Here is a 22,206-nt window from a genome sequence, read left to right as displayed (position 1 = left end):
TTAGAACTGTAAATCTTATTTACAGTAGCCTACTGGCAACAGTGTTGCCAGTAGGTTACTGTAAAAATCCTTGAAAATGTCTAACACTGTAGTGTCTGCTGACATATTGTTTTGTCTGTACTAATTTTAACATTAAAAAAGTCTCGTATACATGGCACAGGCGTGGGTGCAATCCACTGCATCCATTGACAATAGGGAAAGCTGTAACACAAAAGAATGACAGTTCTACTGTGACTGCCCTAATGTAACACTTTATGTAGTAATCTGTTCCTATTACTTGCAATCATGTAGAAGTGATTTCAGTGCTAGACTGACATTTCTTACATCACCTGAGAATCTGTACCTCTCAGGCAGATATTTCTCATGCCTTAATGCTAGTCTACATATGTACTTAATTGAAACCGCATTTCAACTTCATCAGCCATTTCTTATCTCAACAACTGCATTAATAAATGTATTAATCAAACCCCTGACAGCAGTCTTCTTAATAACACTAAAATAACAGTACGCATACTTAGATAAATTACAGTATATCTAGTATTTTAATGCAGGACCACGATGTGACTTAAACACATGAATATCTAGTAGGAATGACAGAGGAACCGATTAATCTGAAATGATAGTCTGCCAGAGAAGTACATTTAGTCAGAAACTGATCACTGCTAAGTGTTCTACTGAGCGTTTTAGAATCATTAATACCTGTGGCCATTCGGCTGTATAACTCCTCTTTGTAAGTGCTGGGACAATTCACTATTAAAGTAAATTACCATTTTTATATGTTTATTAATTTTTTTTAATTTCTTCTCTATTAATTTTAAATCATTGATGGGCATATAATTATGCTTTTATTTCTTTTTCTTTAATTTCTTTCTTTTTACTATAATTGTAACATTAAAGCAATTTCCCCCTGGGATTAATAAAGTTCTTTGAATTGAATTAATCACTAGGATTAATCTTAGCCTGGTTGTTAGCCTGCTCTGGAGCAGGCTGGCTGCAAAGAGTAAATCTCCACAGTAACTTCATCTAGATTAATTTAGCCTCCATTCATGCAACCGAGTCAGGGCTAAATTCAGCCAGGATAACTGGAAAATCCCATCTTAATCCCTTATCTTGCTTTTGTGCAATACCCATTAGGTTTGCATCAATTTACACACAAAAATAAATGAATTAATTGTTGTAGTCCATTCTTTAGCTACAGAGAAACCCAAGAATGTCCAAAGGCTATGGCGCCATCTACAGGTGGTATTAGGAATAGGGAATATGAATGGGCATTGTAGGCCCTACATTTTTCATAATTAAACATTTAAAAAAAATTAAATTTCTGAAAAATAAATATGATTCTTTTTAAGAACCCTAGCATTGCATCTATCAGTTAAAGACAAGAAAATCTAAACAATTTTAAAATATGTAGCATGTTCACTATGAAAAATCTAACTAATCTAAATTTTCCATAAATTACCATGTAGGTGTAATACTCTATATGCTTACATTATAGGGTATTACAATTTCATTATCAATTCCAGCAAATGTATTTTAATTTTAAAGTATATAATATCACTAAAAATAAAAATAAAATTTAAATAAGGACTTCATGGGGTTACAGCAAAAATGCTGCCCTTTTTACTTTTTTCATTGTAATTAAGCAAATCAGTATATTTTTGTCAAATATAATAATTACTGTTCGCTACTTATTTCATTATCAGTAATCTACATAAATCGTTTTTTTTTTTTTTTTTTGTTTATTTGTTTTACCCACAGAATTTACAGAGTTACACTTATGCAGAAATCCAACAACATATGATTCAAACCATATTATTTCCTTTATTTAACCAGGTAAAACTTTCTGAGATTAAAAATCTCTTTTTCAGAAGTGACCTGGCCAAGATGAAATACACAGTATTGAAGTAAAAAAAAAAAAAATAATAAAATAAAATAAAACATAATGTGCCAAATGGATGCATTTTGAGGCCCCAGTTAATTTTTTTAATTATTTATTTACATTGATATCAATTTGATGTATGGAATAAACTCATATTTTCACAAATTAACCACCAAAATGACGTTGAAAATGGTTTGCAGCATCTTGATCAAATCTTGCCTAATATTTGACGTCAAATTGACATCAAGGTGCCTGCTGGATAGTGTCAGCTGATATATTATCTGCATATGGCTAATGTTAGCGCTCTGATCTATTCTGCCTCTGTTGCTGCACACTGTCGTTGGTAACGTCATATTTTAAAGTACATTTAATAACAGTGAATTAAATCTTTTACAAAACCTTGCTCATTGTATCCCTTCTTTATAGATGGATACGATTTATTTTTTAACACGTCAAAAGTAAGAAGGTGAGAATAGTTACTTAGGCAGCTTATGCATTTCTCTGAATGATTTCACCTCAGAAATACATTGATAGACAGTTATAAAATGTGCATCCTCAATCTCTTACAATTAAATATCCTTATGTGTGATAATTGCCAGTGCAAATAGGGAGAAAGAGGAGGGTGGAGAGAGAGAGAGAGAGAGAGAGAGAGAGAGAGAGATTCCATAAGCAGAAATTGTTCTGCTAATGAAGTCAAAATTGTTATTCTTGCTTATGTAGCTTCATAGTTACTGGATTAGCCTACATCAAACATATTTTGCCTATTATTGGATAAGAGAAGTTAATGTGTCATTGTTAAAATTGCTTATGTTACAGTTTCAAAATAACAATTCATAGAACCTTGCTGTGTTCTTTGTATTGTCATTTTGAAACTTCTCTTATCCAAAAATAGGATAAGATAGGATTAAAAAATAGTAATAGGATTAAAAATTTTACTTTATAAAGCTGCCGTAAATGGAGAAAAAATATTAGCAAGAGACCATGCTTTGAAACCCCTAGATTTGTGCTAAGCCCCCAATGTCTACAATGTCTGGCTCCGCCCCTGCTGTTGAATAGTTTAATCTACATCAACGTGTCATATTTTCTAAAATAAATTAATATTTTTCTGATTTCATATTTATGTTAATAAGTCAGAAACGTCTCTCATTTCAGTTCTCTTTGCAAACTTCTGATGCTTCCACCTTGAAAGACCGAGTGCTCACCTTTTAAGGTCTCATCATGCTTATAAGGTTGCAGCCCTTGAATTGGGACACAGCTACAGATTAGAAGCTTTCTTATATATATAAATATTAAAATAAAAGTTAAAAGTTGGAAAAAGTTAATGTGTATTTGTCAACTACACATCTTTCATTTCTTTAATTTATATTTGATCCCCAGTGTTTGTTTTTCTTTAGGCACGGATACATGTACAACAGACCTGAGAGTATTTTGCCAGACATCAGGCGTTTGGTTTCCCAATAGTTATAAGAACAGTAATGTGAAGAATAAGCAGATAAACTGGTTGGGTGTACTGGGAAGTTGACATAGGAACTGAACCAGGGTGGAAACACGAGCTTACAGTTAGATGTTATCCAAAGCAAAAGAATGCCTCTTTCTTGAATATATTTTTGTTGGTAACCCCGAAAAGTTATGAGAAATTATCACTCTCAGTAAAAGGAAACAGTCTGCATGCTGTAAGGGGTGATGAACAAACCTTACATGTCAACCAGGTTATTCCCAGATGTTTTGGAATTTATAGACTGTGAGACGTCAGGTTGTTTACTGCACCGAAGGGAATATGTCTCTCATTCTTGCAATGTGGTGTCGAGATAAATAGATTCAATTATTAATAAAATCATACATTAAGTGCAATACGTGCAATATTTAATTGATATATAAATACTTGTTAACCCATAAAAGATATAGCATTCACTTTGCTTTTTAAATGGCTTTATATATCACTTTTAAAGTAGCGTTAACGGTTACACTTTATTTTGATAGTCAACATTAGACATTCTACTAACTATAAATAAGTTTGCAACTACACTCACCTAAAGGATTATTAGGAAGGAACACCATACTAATACTGTGTTTGACCCCTTTCACCTTCAAAACTGCCTTAAGTGGCATTGATTCAACAAGGTGCTAAAAGCATTCTTTAGAAATGTTGGCCCATATTGATAGGATAGAATCTTGCAGTTGATGGAGATTTGTGGGATGCACATCCAGGGCACGAAGCTCCCGTTCCACCACATCCCAAAGATGCTCTATTGGGTTGAGATCTGGTGACTGTGGGGGCCATTTAAGTACAGTGAACTCATTGTCATGTTTAAGAAACCAATTTGAAATGATTCAAGCTTTGTGACATGGTGCATTATCCTGCTGGAAGAAGAGGATGGGTACATGGTGGTCATAAAGGGATGGACATGGTCAGAAACAATGCTCTGGTAGGTTGTGGCCTTTAAACAACAAATACATTTCTAATTTTACAACCCATACAGCAGCTGGCATATTTAACATATTTGGTCATAATTTATGTTAAATGACACAAAAAAATTTCAGACTGTATGAAGATTAATGTAAGAATATGTTTCCTATGCATTGTACTATAGTGTTTGAAATGTATAGATACACATCTTGTTTACTGTATTACAGGATGGGTGTGGCCCAGCCAGCTTAATTGTTCTGTTCCACATGAAACACATCACTGTTAAAATTAATGTTGTCAAGGACAATATGCTACTGTCCTATACTTCTTACAGTTTTGGAATATATATAATATAGATAGCTACTAATAAATGCATAATTAATGTGCATTATTTCACTAGCAAGCAAACAACTTTCTGTCCAAATCTCTGGTATGTCATGCAGTTCTCCAGCCAGCAGGAAGAGGAAGTGAAACAGCTGGAAACAAAGGGAAGATCACAGCTGAGATCTTGCAGAATAACCTTTTTATCATAAAACAACAGCTGCAAGAGGGAAGACACACAGAAACAATTTCAAGTTCATGTTTAAATATCTGGAACAGGAGACATGAAATCTAAGCCAGCAACTGATCAATAGCCTTATAATTCTGTGCCAGTGCTGTGTCACGGTTTAGGCTCATGTTTGTTCTTTTTTTGTACTGTTTTATTGTGACACACAATACCCTCTAAATCACATAAACAAAAATCTCCAATCATTCTGTCACCTGCATGTCCCCATACTAAACAAAGCTGTGAGAAACTAAGAGATAAAATACCAGACTATATAAAATTAAAGTTTGTTTAAAATGATAAACCTAGTTTTTGTCAATCACAAAGTTTGGAACTCCATATGAGAATCAAGATACTATAGCATCTTAATTGTTGAAATAGCAATCTTCATTTTATATCAATGTAGTATCTGTGATATAAGCAGAATAATTGACTTCGGTCATTTGAATTATTTGAAAATAATGCACATTACGCTTCATGCAGCATTATTTTTTATAATTTAATGGCCTTACACATAGGTTTATATCCCTATAATTTGTAGTAAAATTTTTAACCAATAATTGATTTTTTTGCTGTAAAATTCCTTATTGTTTGACTGGACACATGGCATTTGAAATTAACAACAAAATGGCATGTAAAGTATTTTAACTCTCGTTTTTAAAGGTTCACAAGTTGTTTATTTTACAGTCCTGTGCATTATTACATGGTTTGTAAAAAATTTTTCCTTGTTCTGTGACCCAAAAACGTCTGCCGCCCATTTCTGGCTTGTTTCCCACCAGTTGAAAACCATGACTGTAATTGCTTTAATAATTAAGTTTCAAGCTGCTATGCATCCTTACTAACTGATCCAGGATATAAGTGATTGTGATTATTATATTTATACATTTTATATTATAATATTTTCACTTCTTGACTCTTTATCTAATCAACTTTACTACATTAGCTAAATCTTGTATTTGAAATAAATTACACACAAGATGTTGGTTAAATGTTTGGTCCACTGTTGGATTTCACAAAATGTTCACTGTGAAACATTTTCCTGGAATATGTCTAAAAAATGTGAGAAAAGTATGTCTGAGTCAATAGAAATAGGACTTTCTGGACATGGCAAAGATCTCAATATTGCACAACCCTATCTCGCTCTTCCTGTCAGTGTTTGCTCTTCTCTCCCACCCTCGTGTGCATGTTTTGGCCCTGTCCTTGCCTGTTTGCTCTCTCTCTCTCTCTCTCTCTCGCTCTCTCTCTCTCTCTCTCTCAATCTCTCTCTCTCTCTCTCTCTCTCTCTCTCTCTCTCTATCGCTCTCTTAACCTGAATTTGTTCATCTGCACGTTTGCCTGTCGGAGAGGAAAAGGGGGCTGGAAGTGCTGTATGATCAGACACACACAGGGGGAGGGAGGTAATGGGGGATAAAAGTAGCGTGGAGTGGGCAGATGAAAAGAGCAGTTGCTCAAGTCTCAGCAAAACCAACTAACTTTCTAGAGAACCTTTTAGCGAGGCTTTATCATTACTACCTTAACTTGGAATATTGATTTCTTTTTATTTGCTTAAAAAAACCACCCTTGTGCTAGCACTTATCAGGTAGTTTATTATTTAAGTACAGGTAGGTGGGTTACAGATTTACTGAATGCCTCACTGAAAGATGGAAGACATTGAAAACTATACCACTCTACAAGAGTTTACAGAAGAAATCTCCCATAATGGAAACAAACCTATACTCAACACATTGCAGGGCAAACAAGGTAACGTACGTGAGTGTATACGTGAGTGTGATGTCTGTGAACTGGAAAGAGGGGAGTGGCAGAGTGTTGTGGGACATATGTGGGTACAGTCAGAATGCAGATCTAACACTAATCTTGTGATCCATCAGGTGCCAAAAAAGGCATAAACTGTTTGAAAGATCAGACTTCTCTCGTCCTGTTTGTGGCTCTGTTGGCCTCAGTTTGTGTAAACATAGCACTCGGCGTCCTCTGTGAGTAAAAACATTTTTACACAAATCTGTACTTTCTAAAAAAATATTGGGTTGTTTTTAACCCAATGCTGGGTGACTGGGGGATAGAATGCATTTCTGGGTTAAAATGACCCGGGTGATGGGTTATTTAGGCCTAACTGCTGGGTTATTGTTAATCAACCATGTTGAAACAACACAGCATTTAGGTCATTTTAACCCAGAAATGTGTTTTGTCCTATAGTTACCCAGCCCTGGGTTAAAAACAACCCAATATTTTTAGAGTGTATCTTGCACGTGGTCATGGCGACCTTCTGTGTCTGTATCTGAATCTTTGATATAGTCAAAGTGCATGGAATGTATTTGGATAATAAAAACACAGTAAGAATGATACAGACACATAGTCGAGTCATATTATCATGGCATTGAGACACATGTGCTACTATCACACAACAGTCTTTGTGTTTGTATAGTAAGAACAGTTTATCATTATTTTTAACTCTATTTTTCTCTGAAGCAGTAAACAGATCATCTCCCACTGCAGAGCCAGCCAGAAACGAAGCGTCTAAAGCTGCCTCTCTTTCTCTCAAACTTACTGCCATGGAAGAACGTTTCTCACGCCTTTGCTCTGAGTACACAACTCTAGGAAAGACATGCTCAAAATCAGGTGAATCATTTTCTCTGATTTCACTTGTTGTAAGCTAGTGGGCCTACTTCAAAGACATATTGTGCAACCTGGCCTACAAATAGAGGTTACAAGACTAAAAAAAAAAAAGAGGAATCATCTGACCTACTTTCCCCATTCATTCATTCATTCATACATCATTCTTTTATTCCCTAGTGATTCAGTGTATGCCATGCCCAGAGAATTGGCTGCATTTGGAAGGGGGGTGTTATTTCTTTAGTGAGGATAAACTTGACTGGAAACACAGCAAGGAGAGCTGTGCATCTATGGGTGGCCATCTAACTATACTACACAGCCATGAACAACACGTACGTTTTTGAATGGATTTCATACATATGCTCAACTCTGACAGTAGTTTAATGTTTAAAAAAAAGTTTTTCGTGTTTTTTTTTAATCTAGCACACCCTGGAACGTGTAGCACGCGATCGTGCTGGATTTGACTATCATTTTTGGATTGGTTTATCAGATGCTGAGACTGAGGGAGTGTGGAAATGGGTGGATAACACAGTTGTTAATAAGACGTATGTGTCCGCACGCATGCACGCACGCGTTTCTATAATTATCCTGTCCGGGACTCTTCCTTTATCCTCCTTCCATTGTTTCTATACTGAGCTTTGCTAACCACACAGAGTAGGGGGGTAAAAAAACATAGCCTAACCCTTCTTTTTTACCCTTCACCCATAAACCTAATTAAACATATTTGCATTTTTGACGTTCATTAAAATGAAGTATGTTTATCCTAATTGTTTATTGTAGGTTCTGGAATGATTGGCATGAAGAGCCGAATAATCACCGGGCGGGTGGGGTTGGTGGTGAAGACTGCGCGGTTCTCGACTCGCGCTCCAAAACCTGGTTTGACGTGCCGTGTGATTTCAATTACAAACGCATTTGTGAGATGGATTCGATCAAAATCAACGTATGAATGTAGAAGTGTGCAAAAAAACTTTTTTAGAAAGTCTGTAGCGTATGGTTTGTAAAAAATAAAGTGTATATTGACCTGTCTTTTTAATAAACGATTTTAAAACTAAAGATGTCCTAAGATGTTTGATTTAGTCCACGTGTCTGTGTTTTGATTGTTTTAGCCTATGTGTTTTGGTAGAAATTCAAACATTGCACAATAATGTTATTTCACATCATTTCACAACCCCCGCCTTTACCCCAAACTCCTCTCTCATTCTTACACAATGAGACCATAAAAACAGTTTTTAAAACATTTTGTGAAAAGCATTTTTTAATTACGTGCATAATTAAAAATAAATAAATAAACATATTTCAAGAAATAATAGTGTTTTGTCATAAACCTTTAAAATTATAAAATAAAGAAAATTATAATTTAGTACTCATTAAGCGATTTAATTTTGGAAATATATAAATATTAATAATTTATTATTATATGCCTACATACATATATTTATATAATAGATAAATGTATGTTCATATTTGTTCGTAGCTTACATGTATCCAGCTTTTTGACACACGGTGGCGATGTGAGTTCACTCTAGCTTTCACTTTCTTCACTGTCTATGGTCACGCCCTCCCGTCTTCCTCTCTGCCAATCAGAGATGACGCTTTTGTTTCGTAGGACGCTTGCTAACGGAAGTAGCAGTGATACCGCAGTTGGGACAAACAACCTCAGTCTTTATATATAAGGTAAATGTATTGCTTTATCTGCGCGTTTATGTATGTGAAATGTGGTTTTACGCCAATATAACTAAATCGCAATAGCTTGGGAAAGTATATAACACAATGAGTTTATATGAAAACGTAGTTTAATAACGATAAGGCCTAACGTTAGCTTTAAAAGTGTTGATGCGCTTCATGCCGGTGCTGAGCAGCAACGAATTGAGCACGAGACTACAGCTGATTTATTGTTTATCGTAAATCGTATAGTTTCAAACGTCAGAAATTGTGTTTAGATTGGATTTTAACAAGTACACGTTGCAGGTATGTGTGCCGTGTTATGTATCTCCGCAGTTATATTACCGACATGCTGTTTCAAAACTTCCTGAGAATCTGTCCAATAACAGCACATTTCACACCTCTGTTTCTTATAATAATCCCACCAAATATACAAATAGTGCTATGTTTTCAAATATTTTGTAAATATTTTGCAGATTTCCTCTAAGATAGTGCAAATGTCTTATGCATTTGCAGTATATACAATAAAGCTTTCTTCACAACTTAATACATTTTTACACAATAAATGTAGAAAGTGATGACCGCATTCAAGCACAGTATATCTTGATCCCTTTATTTTGATGAAACCTAATTGTTGTTCTTGCATCACAAGTAGACATACAGAGTTAGTCATCATTCATACATCATACTTCTCATTTCCAATAAGCACCTTAAAATGCTCTCACGGCCGTAATCTCCTTAAGCACTTTGGCAAGGTTATTTTAATTAACATAAATGTAAGTACATGTATATTCTCACCCTACAAATGTAGTTCTTTTTTACCATGGTGAGTCACCTGTCATGTTAAACCCTCGGGTCACAGTGATGTTGAAAGCATATTGCTCTGGATCAATAGCGTTTTAACAAGCAATAACAAGTTTATTGTACATGAGTTATTGGATTTTGTGCTTTGCTAGCACAAATTTAATAATAGGGCTCGAAAAGTAAAGCCTGAACTTTTCACCACAAATGTAGAAAACTCCTCCTAGCTGATTTACTCCATCTTTTATCTGTTATAAATGCCATTGAATAATCAATATTGTCTATAAAGTTTCTTTTGTTTCTCTGGCTCCATCAGATGGAGGTGGATCAGTTGCTGTCTCTCTCTGGTTCAGCTCTGGCTCAGGCCATAAGCTCTCTGCTGGAAACCCCAGGCCTATATGTTTTCTCAGATATACTAGAACTGCCCAATGTCCGTGAGCTGGAGATTTAATGTGTGGTGGTGATGATGATGATGAATTTATGGGTCAGTGACAAAAAGTTGCTTTAAAAGCATGCATCATGTTTATTTCAATGCACCTAGGGGCAGTTTCCCTGATAGGGATTAGACTAGTCCTAGGCTAAAATAAATGTTGTAAGAGGTGTCCAAACTGAAAACGACTTGCACTGACATATCTTAAAATACATCAGTGCCCTTTGTTTTGCCTCAAAATTCACACACGTAATGTTTTTAGTAAGTTATGTTTGTTAAAGGAACAGTATGTAGGATTGTGGCTAAAACTGGTACTGCAATCACACAACTTGTGGCTAAAACTGGTACTGCAATCGCACAACTAGTGGCCAGTACACAAAATGACAACATAAACATCAGTTGAGGGCTGCAACTCCACATTTTAAATGACAAAATCCTGGCCAGACCACTGTTGTCAGTGATATAAGTATTTAAAAAGAAAATGATTTTTTAATGTCTAGTCAGGGCCATTTTATGATTAATTGATATACATTTCTTACATACTGTTCCTTTAAAACTAGTTATATTTCCAAGTAATTGTGTAACCGCCAATTGCGCCAAAGAGAGAGAAATATTAAATATTTTATCCACCTTGATGGCATGTAAGCGTAATCATCAAAAATTATTATTTTATTAGTTATTTCTAAATGTACATTTTAATGTGCTTTTGTAATATTTGTCCTGACATATGCTGAAAACAGCTGTTTTCTAAAAAATCTTTGACAAACGATGTAAAAATGTATGTAAAAAAATCATATTACACTAAACTAGATGATTATATTTTATTCCACATTTTTATGAATATATTTATATTTTCATTTAAAAAAATACTAGTTACACAAATTGACATTTTTCAGATTAACTGTATATGTCTGTATATGGCTAGTAGTACAGATCTGTTTTTGCCTGGCTCATTTTAAATGTGATTACTTGTATATTGCGAATCGTTTGATGTTTAATGATTTACCTGAGTTTCCGGTCATTGTAATTTAAAGGGAAGCTCCACATATTGTCAAAATTTGCGAATTTTCCAGCTCTCCTAGAATTAAACATTTGATTTTTACAGTTTTGGAATTCATTCAGCTGATCTCCGGGTCTGGCGGTACATCTTTTGGCATAGCTTAGCATAATCTGATTAGACCATTGGCATCGTGCTAAAAAAACAGAGTTTTGATATTTTTTCCTATTTAAAACTTGACTCTTCTTTAGTTAAATCGTGTACTAAGACAGACAGAAAATTAAAAGTTGTGATTTTCTAGGCCGATATGGCTAGGAACTATACCATCATGCTTAATAATCAAGGACTTTGCTGCCGTAACATGGCTGAAGCAGGCACAATGATATTACTCAGCACCTGAAAATAGTCCCCTTGGTAACTTTCAATAGTCAGGTTAAAAATAGGAAAAATATCGAAACTCTTTTTGAGTGCAATGCTAATGGTCTAATCAGAATCAATGGATTATGCTAAGCTATGCTAAAAGTGCTAGTGCCAGACACGGTGATTGGCTGAATGGATTCCAAAACGGTAAAAATCAAGTGTTTAACTCTAGGGGAGCTGGAAAATGAGACGATTTTCAAAAAAAGTGGAGTGTCCCTTTAACAGTCATACATACAATATGCGTCATTAAAAGATAAGTCATGAATCAGAGTTACTTTATTACAAACTCATTGCATCAATTTTCTAAGAGTGCTCAGATGTTATAAGATGTTCAGATGGCTACATGTAAGCTCTATTCACACATGCAGTACGAAGACAGCACATCGCCATCCTTATGCCCTGTTATGCCCCTAAGGATCTAAACCAAAGTGTTATACATTTCAAAAAAACTCTGTTGGCACTGTGATACACATCTGAGTCTTTACTCTCTCTCTCTCTCTCTCTTTATTCAGCTGGAGACGGGTCCCCATGCACCAGTCTACCAGCTTCTCAATCTTTTTGCGTATGGAACCTACTGCGACTACAAAGGTAACCATGACAACAAATGATCTGACCAGATATTAGACCCCTGAGGGCAATGGCTTCATTCTCCACTGTGACTCAGAATGAGGTTTTACACTGAATACATTGCCTTTTACCTCACTAAATAGGATAGCTTGTGTGAGTTGGAGGCAAGAGTGTCTGGTTCATGTTTTTTTTTTGTGATTTATTGTTTCGAACAATTTCCGGACTCCCTTTTAAAATCGAATTGCCAAAATGCATTTTAATTCTGGGTGTTAATGGTGTCTTAATGTGTGTTTGCCCTTTAGAGAGAGCAGCTTCACTTCCTGAGCTTACGCCTGCCCAAAAGAACAAACTTCGTCACCTGTCAATTATCAGTCTGGCCTCCAACCTTAAGGTACTGAATCATTTATGGTCATCACAGGGTGCATTAACACTGTTTTTAATTACCTTCCTTAACATTTTCATGATTAACAGACAGCTTTATATTCCTACTATTGTTTATGACTTGCAAGATAAGTCCAATATATGTCATCCTGTCTGTGAAAACCCATCTAAAGTCAGATGGTGATTTACAGTTTTTTTACATAAAATTGTCCTTCATAATGTAAGGAACATTCTGTGCAAATATACAGGGTTCCCACGGGTCCTTGAAATCCTTTAAAGTTTGTGAATCTGAGGGGGGAATCAAGCCCGTGGGAAGTTTTTGAAAATATACATACATAAATACAGGTCATTGAATTTTTTTAATGCCAGAAGTTTTCTGGGAAAAAAATCCATATTATTCCCTGTGTAGTGTAGGATGATATCATAAAAACTCTAGACTTTTTAAGCACACGTGCTAAACTGTTCGCTTTAAATGCTTATATATGCGAATGTTGATTCATACCAAAATGCTTTTTTGCATAGTTATGTTTGACACATGAAAATGTCTCGGGTTACGTATGTAAATGTTTTTCCCTGAGAAGGGAATGAGACGCTGCGTCTCCCTTGCCATACCTACTGCATCCCTGTAATATTTCAGATAGCGGTATACTTCCTGGCTCCTGCGTCACTCTCTCTTTGTCGTTAAGCCTCCCCATTAGTTGAATTTGATATACACATTCAGACGCACTTACCCCTAGAGGCGCCCCCAAAGTGTCACCGCAGTGACGCAGCGTGAGTTCCCTCGAAACGGAACTGTAACAATGTATCTTAAAAGGTAACACAACGTAACCTTGCTCTCACTTGAAATGTGTCCCCACATTTAGTCCTTGAATTTGAGGGTATTGGACCTGGAAAGTCCTTGAGAGGTTCTTGAAGTTTACTCGGGTGTGGGGACCCTGAATATAACATACATATGAAGAGTTTCGTTGCAAAACGAGATAACCACCGTTTTTAAATTGTTCAGAAATCGCATTTTTTGGTTGTGCATTCCAATTAATTTCAGTGCAACTGCAGTTGGTTTGTTTTGATTTAAAACCTTCATAACTTAAAAAATACAGCTAAGTAGCACCATAAAACAAAATAATAACATAATAATAAACATGTTTTGACAAAAATTTTAAAAAATGGATTTATCGCGTTTTGCAACGAAACTCTTCATATCTTAAAAGAGACATTCCACTTTTTTTGAAAAATCCTAATTTTCCAGCTCCCCTAGAGTTAATCATTTGATGATTACCGTTTTGGAATCCGTTCAGCTGATCTCCGGGTCTGGCGCTAGCACTTTTAGCATAGCTTAGCACATTCCATTGAATCTGATTAGACCATTAGCATCGCGCTCAAAAATAAACAGTGTTTTGATTTTTTTTTCCTATTTAAAACTTGACTCTTCTGTAGTTACATCGTGTACTTAGACCGACAGAAATTAAAAGTTGCGATTTTCTAGGCAGATATGCTAGGAACTATACTCTCAAACTGGTGTAATAATCAGTGACTTTGCAGATGTAACATGGCTGCAGCAGGCGTAGTGATATTACGCAACGCACGAAAATAGTCCCCTTGGTTACTTTCAATAGCAGGGGACTATTTTCGGGCATTGTGTAGTATCACTACGCCTGCTGCAGCCATGTTGCATCGGCAGGGTCGCTGATTGTTATGCCAGTTTAAGAGTATAGTTACCGGCCATATCTGCCTAGAAAATGGCAGCTTTTGATGTTCCGTCTGTCTTAGTACACAATGTAACTACAGAAGAGTCAAATTTTAAATAGGAAAAATATCGAAACTCTTTGGTTATTTTTAGCACGAGGCTAATGATCTAATCCGAATCAATGGATTATGCTAAGCTATGCTAAAAGTGGTAGCGCCACACCTGGAAATCAGCTCCATGGATGGATTTCAAAATAAATGGATTTCAAAACGGTAAGAATCAAATGTTTAACTCTAGGGGAGCTGGAAAATTAGCATATTTAAAAAAAGTGGAATGTCCCTTCAATATTGACAAAGGCCATGTCAACAATTAAAATCAATGATTAAAATCCTACTTTGATGTTCCCAATCTTAAAATTAGATTGAGACTTTAGCCTGGATTTCAGAGACTGGGTTATAAAGCTTGTGTAATATTACCAGGACATTTTGATCGCCCCCAATGCCTTCAACTCATCAGAAACAAACAACAAATACATTTCTCTTTTGATAGTGTCTGCCATACTCGCTGCTCCTCCAGCAGTTGGAGTTGAAGAATGTGCGTGAGCTGGAGGACCTGCTGATCGAGGCTGTTTACAGTGACATTATCCACGGCAAATTGGACCAGAGGAACCAGCAGGTGGAGGTAGACTGCAGCATAGGTCGAGATCTGGGACCCAATGAATTACCCAACATTGTCAACACACTGCAGGAGTGGTAAGTGTGCATTTGTGTTTATGACTTGTGTGCTGGGCAATGTATCAGTTTTAAAGATGGATTGTGTTGCTAATGTAATAAAGAAACTATCCTGGGGTGCGTTTCCCAACAATGATGTTGAAACAACTTAGAATGATGCATAGTTGGAGAAACTAACAAGCTAATCACGACTGTTATACTACTTTTGTTATTGTGTTTTAGTTCCCTATTGTTCAATTTTAAGATATTTAATTCATTCGCAAGTTTTCTCTTACGTCACTCATTCCAGGGTCTTAAGGCCCATAGGATTGCACATATGCCCACTTTAAAAAAACAGGGCTTTAATATTGATTACAAACAAAAAGACATAAAATGGAATTTGTATGTATTTACAACGATGGATACAGAATGCACTGCATGCTTCTTGCTTATTTTGTTTAAAAGCATGATCAATGTACAGGTAAGTCTACATGCCATAAACTAACAAAGAACGATGCTTCTAAATTCTGTTCCAACCACACAAGTTTGCGAATGTTCGTTGAAACGATGCTTTTGGGAATCGCACACCTGCTCATGCTGGTTAATATATTTTCAGGTGTGCAGGCTGTGAAGCAGTGCTGTGTGGCATTGAGGAGCAGGTGTCCAGAGCAAATCAGTACAGAGAAAGCCAGCTCAAGGTCAAAGTTCAGGTGGAGACAGAGGTGCGTGTGAAAGATACTTGGTACATGTGATATTGTTAATGATATACAGTATATACCGTGCATTGGTATCCTTTCCTAATTGTTATTCTTATTACCTAATTATCTTACATAATTAGTGGTAATGTTTTACTTGCATTTGTCTCACTTGGGGTCTAAAGACATTAAAATAGGATTTTTTTGTACAGCTGCTTTACAACATGTATTTTAATTCCATATAGCTGTACTATTTTCTTGTATGTTCAAAAATGTCATTTTTTCTTTAATTAAATTGAACTACCTTGCACATGAACAATTATGTATTCATCTCAATTACTTTGTTAGGTGTCAAACCTACAGAAAACCCTTAAAGCAAGCTCCGCTTCCCCATCATCCGGGCCTGCACCCGCTGGGGCGGCATCCAATCAGGATGCAGATCAGCCTGCTGAGCCAAGAGACCCTGCTTCCTCTCAAGAGCCACGGCAACCAGGAAAAAAGAGTTCAAAGGTCAAAGGGTAAGGTAACTAAAGTCCAGGGCTTCACCACAAAATGTTTCAAATAATATCATTATAGATTCCTCCAATTCTATAAACTATATAAATAACTCCGTAACATCATAAATGTCACAGTACTGCAGGTGCAGCATGAAAAATTACATACAAGCTTTGTTATTCATTATTAAATCCCTGATCACACAAACACTCCGTACACAATCACATCACTGAGAGCTTGAATTCACTAATGGTGTTTTTAGCATGAAGGTACAGTATGTGATTTATGAATGTTTCTGCATACTCCAATGGGCCATTCACACTTGGACAATAACTAGAGTTTTAAAAATCACATTAAAGAGAATAGCGGAGTTCACAACTATAACAATAATGATAAAAGAAACTATATCATTGGGATCACTTTCGGGGAGATTTTTTACTCTGATGAATGATAAACCATTGCAGCCAATCAAATCTATTAGAATTAAAAAAGTTCATTGTCAAGGTCCGTAACATAAAATTACCTCAGGTGTCCAGCGCTGTCGCAGTTGCAATGAAATTGACTACGTAATGTTTACTGCATTTGACTACACCAATACAGTGAGGAAGGTGGGTATTTGGACGCCCTGCTATTTTGCAGGTTCTCCCATTTGGGAATCATGGAGGGGTCTGAAATTGTCATCGTAGATGCATGTCCACTGTGAGAGACATTGTCAAAAAAATCCTATTTAAAACTATTTATTTGTATGATACAGCTGCAAATATGTGTTTGAACACCTGAGAAAGTCAATGTTAATATTTGGTACAGTAGCCTTTGTTTGCATTTACAGAGGTCAAATGTTTCCTGTAGTTTTTCACCAGGTTTGCACACACTGCAGGAGGGTTTTGGCCCACTCCTCCACACAGATCTTGTCTAGATCAGTCAGGTTTCTGGCCTGTCCCTGAGAGACACGGAGTTTGAGCTCCCTCCAAAGATTCTCTATTGGGTTTAGGTCTGGAGACTGGCTAGGCCACGCCAGAACCTTGATATGCTTCTTACAGAGACACTCCTTGGTTATCCTGGCTGTGTGCTTCGAGTCTCTAGTGTCTTTGGACAGCTCTTTGCATGTTAGTAGTTGGATTCTTACTGATTGTATGGGGTGGACAGGTGTCTTTATGCAGCTAACGACTTCAAACAGGTGCATCTAATTTAGGATAATAAATGGAGTGGAGGTGGACATTTTGAGGTCTTTGAGGCTACGTTTACACGTGGGCGGCTATTTTCATATATGGACATTTCAACCTCTCCGGTTCAGTTTTCAGAAAAGTTTTATTTACACGTACCCGTGCATATATGCCGTCAAGAGAAGCTCAAGCGGCGCTGGTGATGACGCAGATTGGTTCTTCGCGTTGGAGGGAGGAGTTGTTGCAGTAGGTGTCCGATGATGTCGAAGTACCGCGAGAGCGATTCGAAATTAGACCTCTGTGTGATTTCTCAACTCACTCTCACGGTACGTTGACATCATCCGCCTGTCGGTTCTTGCAGCGCTGGATGAAGTCGAACACGCGTAAAATTGCTGACCTCTGAGTACTTGTCTCTGCTCCTCAACATAATGGAGCCGCTGTATTTGCAAATACAAACAAACGAAACGAGTTTGCATGAACATAAATGTGATCATGGAAGCGTTCAGAGTAGCAGTCACATGTAAACATACGTAGGTTGCACTTTTGACGTAGGTGCGAGCTCTGGCGCATACTGTGACGTTGGCCGCCTAAAAATTTCTTTGTCTAAGTTTACATGTAAGCGTGCAAACGAAGGGTTTCAAAATATCCACTTTTTGGTTTCAGAGGCGAAATCTACGTTTACGTGTAAACGAAGGGCGCAAATGAAGGTATATGTCTCAGTTTTTTAAAATAACCATGTACGTGTAAACATAGCCTGAGGGTCAGAATTCTAGCTTATAGACAGGTGTTCAAATACTTATTTGCAGCTGTATCATACAAATAAATATTTAAAAATAATCATATATTATGATTTCTGGGGTTTTTTTTGGATTATGTCTGTCGCGGTGGACATTCACCTACGATGACAATTTCAGACTCCTCCCTCCATGATTTCTAAGTGGGAGAACTTGCAAATTAGCAGGGTGTTCAAATACTTATTTTCCTCACTGTATATAAGATTATAGATTCACTTAGATACGCAAAATGAAGCATGCTGAGGACATCTGCTGATTAATGCAACATTTTAGTGACGTAAACAATTGCAGGAGTTTTCATCAAATGAAATCTACAATATTAGTGCCGTTTAAAGGTAAATGATTTACTCGAACACTGTGGGGCGCGAGCAGTTAAATCTAACGTTATCGTCCCATGGTGTAAACGCTAATATGGTTATCGTTAAAGTGTGAACGGCCCTTAACAGCGTTGTGTGTTTTATGTACTGCTTTCTCACAGTGTACTGCTTTCTTTCTTATTCAAGTGTGATTTATAAGAAATAACCCACAGGCTTACAGTCCTAATTAAGCCCTGATGAGTTTAAAATTGTCTCTGTCCTGGTTTGGATATCTCATGTCAGGATGTGCTCAGGAGAGAGAGAATGGGAGAGGAGGGGTTTGATCACCACTGTTTTTTCTAGTGTCAGTTAAGAAGACGTGTAATTTATTCAGCCCTGATCTGACACAGATTAATTCAAGTCCAGGGCTTTAAAAGCATCTCAGTGACTCCGTTCCACTCTTTGTGTGTGAAACTGCTTATTTTATTACATCGTACATTAGACAAGCACTTAATTTGTTTGGATGTTAAATGCTCAGAAGAAATTGTTCCTTTTCTGTGTTTCAGGCTGCGTGGAAGTGGAAAGATTTGGTCAAAATCGAATTGATCTTGAAGAGGTCCGATCAGTCTCCAATAACCTGCTCACAGACAGACAGACAGTCATCTTTCAGGAAAGCTTGCTGGATAGATAAACAACCGATGGTTGATTTTTAGACACAAGCCATCAACTTCTAATACAAATAAAAGACTCTTACACAGTGCTGTGTGTGTGTGCGCGCATGTGTGTGTGTTTGGATATGTATGCAGTAAATGTCATATAATTTGACTCGTGTTAAGTTTTGCTTTGTGTGTTTTTGTTCTTTATTAGATCTGGATGTTAAAACGATGACACCAATGAATAAATGATATCCATCTGTCACGCTGTCTGTGTCATTTCTGGCTTTTATGTTTCCCTTCCTCCGTTAAGTCCTGATAAATGTTTCGTCTCAACGGGGCCTCGTCTGTCAAAAGGGTCCTGACATTAATTAGCCACACTTTAATGCAGATGCCCTGAAATAACATTAGATCTCTCTCACAATGGCACACACACTCTCGCAAATGTGTTTTTGTGAAATGCCCTTTATCCAGCCATAAAGACTGACTAAGGCTACACTTCTCTCTCTCTCTCTCTGTCCGGCATAATGGTTTGTAATGGTAGCAATTAACTTGTGGCACCCACTCAAAACTGAAGAGCGCAGTTAAAAGCATAGAGTTATCATCTACTTTAACATTAACCCTTGCCACATCTCTATATTTGCGTCTATGAAGATCCATCCACCTCAAAGTTTATGATCTTTTCAAACACGTTCTTTTCTCTTTTTAACCATCTATAAATAGTAGTGTTAATTTCAGGCGGCATGAATGAGGTTCACTGTTTCTCAGTCTCTCGCTCTGAGCAGATGGGAGCTGTGAACTCTTACAGAATACATATGTGTATGCAGAATGTGTGAAACGCTTATGTGTCATCCAGTGTTTAAAATGACGACTCAAAAGATGAACCAGAATAAAAGACCCTGAACAGCAGATGAACTAAACAAATAAACTGTAAATCTGCAGCTAGCACTCGTTAAAGACTAGTTGGCAATTGTAATATCACTTAATATTTGTATCCCAGCATGTGAAAACCCACCTAAAGTCGTTTTTTGCGATTTGTGTAAGGAATAATTGACGACGGGCCGTTGAATTTTTCGAAAATAATGCACAACCAAGGTGAGAAGCACAATGAGAGGCGGACTGCCGTTACACTACGGGTGTGCATTATTTTCAAATAATTCAAAGGACCGGAGTTAATTATTCTGCTTTTACCATGGTTACCAAAGACATTGCTCTTGTGGTAATTTTAAGACCTTTGACCAGTTACACTGCAAAAAAATGACTTTCTTACTTAGTATGTTTGTCTTGTTTTCAGTAGAAATACCTAAAAATTCTTAAATTAAGATGTATTAATGGCCTAGGAAAATAAGTCTAGTTTTTAGACAACAAATATAAAATTTAAGCGAATTTGTGCTTAAAACAATCTGCCAATGGAATAAGAAAAATTTTCTTGAAATAAATTTACTTTTTTTATAAACACTTAAAGGAACAGTATGTAAGATTGTGGCCAAAACTGGTACTGCAATCACACAACTGGTGGCCACTACACAACATGACAACATAAACATCAGTTGAGGGCTGCAACTCCACTTTTTAAATGAAAATATCCTGTCCAGACCACTGTTGTCAGTGATATAAGCTTTTGAAATGAAAATGATTTCCTAATGTCTAGTGACATATCAGGGCCATTTTATGATTAATTGATATACATTTTTTACATACTGTTCCTTTAATTCAAGAAAATTTTTCTTATTCTATTAGCAGATACATTTTATATTTTTGGACTTATTTTCCTAGGTCATTTTGCTTATCAAGAAAATATATCTTAAAGGGGCCATGGCATGAAAATCTGACTTTTCCATGTTTAAGTGCTATGATTGGGTCCCCAGTGCTTCTATCAACCTAGAAAAATTGAAAAAGGTCAACCCAGTAACTTAATTTTGGTAAACTATTCTCTACAAGCACACGAGAAAATAGGTAGTTGAAATTTGGCTCTCCTTATGATGTCATAAGGAGCTCTTATTATAATAATACCGCCCCTTAATCTGCACTATCCAATCACAGCACTACCATTTAGTGCAGAGAAAAGGAGAGAGAGAAAATAATTCACAGCACAATCGAGTTTCAATTGCAACAAACCGCTCATTTGCATTTAAAAGGACACACCCAAAACCGCACATTTGTGCACACACATACAAAGTGGCAATTTAAACATGCTATAATAAATTATCTGTAGGGCATTTTGAGCTAAAACTTCAGATATGTGGTCTGGGGACACCAAAGATTTATTTGGCATCTTAAAGTCTTGTGCCATTGCCCCTTTAATTTAAGAATTTTTAGATATTTTTACTGAAAACAAACAAAAATACCAAGAAAGTCTTTTTTGCAGTGTAGGTCCACATTTTTCAAAAAATATAGCATACTTGTGGAACATTTCTCAACCAGTCAGAATAAAGCATTCAACAGCCACGTGGTATAATCTACATAAAATCATCCTACAAATGTATTAAATTAATCTTGATATCTAAATATTGACCGAGAAAGGCCATGTCAAGGATTGATCAAACTTTGATGCCCTTAATCTTAGATTATTATTATTATCTTAATTAGATTATGATAATAATAAATTATGAGACCTTAACCTGGATTTCAGACAGCGTCACATTTACAAGCCACAATTATATGGTTTGTTATGTGTCCCATTACGTTTCAGATCATTCCTAATAATAAACACACAAAGAAATGCGGTAATACATAAATGAGGTTTAAAGTTTTACAGAAATGGCTTATATTTAAATGTGTTGGTCAATAAATAAAGGAATTAATAGATAAATTACCAAATTCCTCCAATTTGTCACGCCCCACTTGTAATGTTCCTATCCCCACCAGTGGGGCCAGCCCCACACTTTGAGAAATGCTGCCTTACGCCCCATTCAGACAGACAGCTGTTATCACTGTGTGTCGCCCATCTCTTTCAGTGAGGCGTTTCTAAATCTGCTTGTCATAAACAAATGAGTACCATCCATGCCAGTAACTGAC

At 36.4% G+C, this 22,206-nt stretch overlaps 2 protein-coding genes across 4 annotated transcripts; both read left to right on the top strand.

Moving 5' to 3' along the window:
• The first annotated feature begins 6,247 nt into the window (after window positions 1-6,247).
• Window positions 6,248-8,493, top strand: cldc1 (C-type lectin domain containing 1). 2 transcript variants are annotated; one of them, XM_055209881.2, is made up of 6 exons: window positions 6,248-6,573; window positions 6,702-6,803; window positions 7,297-7,446; window positions 7,621-7,772; window positions 7,864-7,985; window positions 8,221-8,493. In XM_055209881.2, exons 1-6 carry the CDS (start codon window positions 6,474-6,476, stop codon window positions 8,384-8,386), a joined length of 792 nt encoding a protein of 263 aa, XP_055065856.1. In that variant the 5' UTR covers window positions 6,248-6,473; the 3' UTR covers window positions 8,387-8,493. The 2 variants fall into 2 exon arrangements, with proteins under 2 accessions (XP_055065856.1, XP_055065858.1); XM_055209883.2 differs by having other exon boundaries at window positions 6,249-6,573; window positions 7,300-7,446.
• A 461-nt stretch (window positions 8,494-8,954) lies between these two features.
• Window positions 8,955-19,451, top strand: cops7a (COP9 constitutive photomorphogenic homolog subunit 7A). 2 transcript variants are annotated; one of them, XM_073872064.1, is made up of 8 exons: window positions 8,955-9,114; window positions 10,220-10,349; window positions 12,270-12,338; window positions 12,620-12,708; window positions 14,932-15,134; window positions 15,709-15,814; window positions 16,136-16,305; window positions 19,102-19,451. In XM_073872064.1, the coding sequence occupies exons 2-8, from the start codon at window positions 10,220-10,222 to the stop codon at window positions 19,139-19,141; spliced, it is 807 nt and encodes a 268-aa protein (XP_073728165.1). In that variant the 5' UTR covers window positions 8,955-9,114; the 3' UTR covers window positions 19,142-19,451. The 2 variants fall into 2 exon arrangements, with proteins under 2 accessions (XP_073728165.1, XP_073728166.1); XM_073872065.1 differs by having other exon boundaries at window positions 16,136-16,310.
• The last annotated feature ends 2,755 nt before the right edge of the window (window positions 19,452-22,206 follow it).

Source organism: Misgurnus anguillicaudatus, chromosome 10, assembly GCF_027580225.2.
Source record: "Misgurnus anguillicaudatus chromosome 10, ASM2758022v2, whole genome shotgun sequence".
NCBI lineage: Eukaryota > Metazoa > Chordata > Actinopteri > Cypriniformes > Cobitidae > Misgurnus > Misgurnus anguillicaudatus.
Note: the sequence above shows the minus strand (reverse complement) of the source record. Positions and strands in the feature narration are given on the sequence as shown.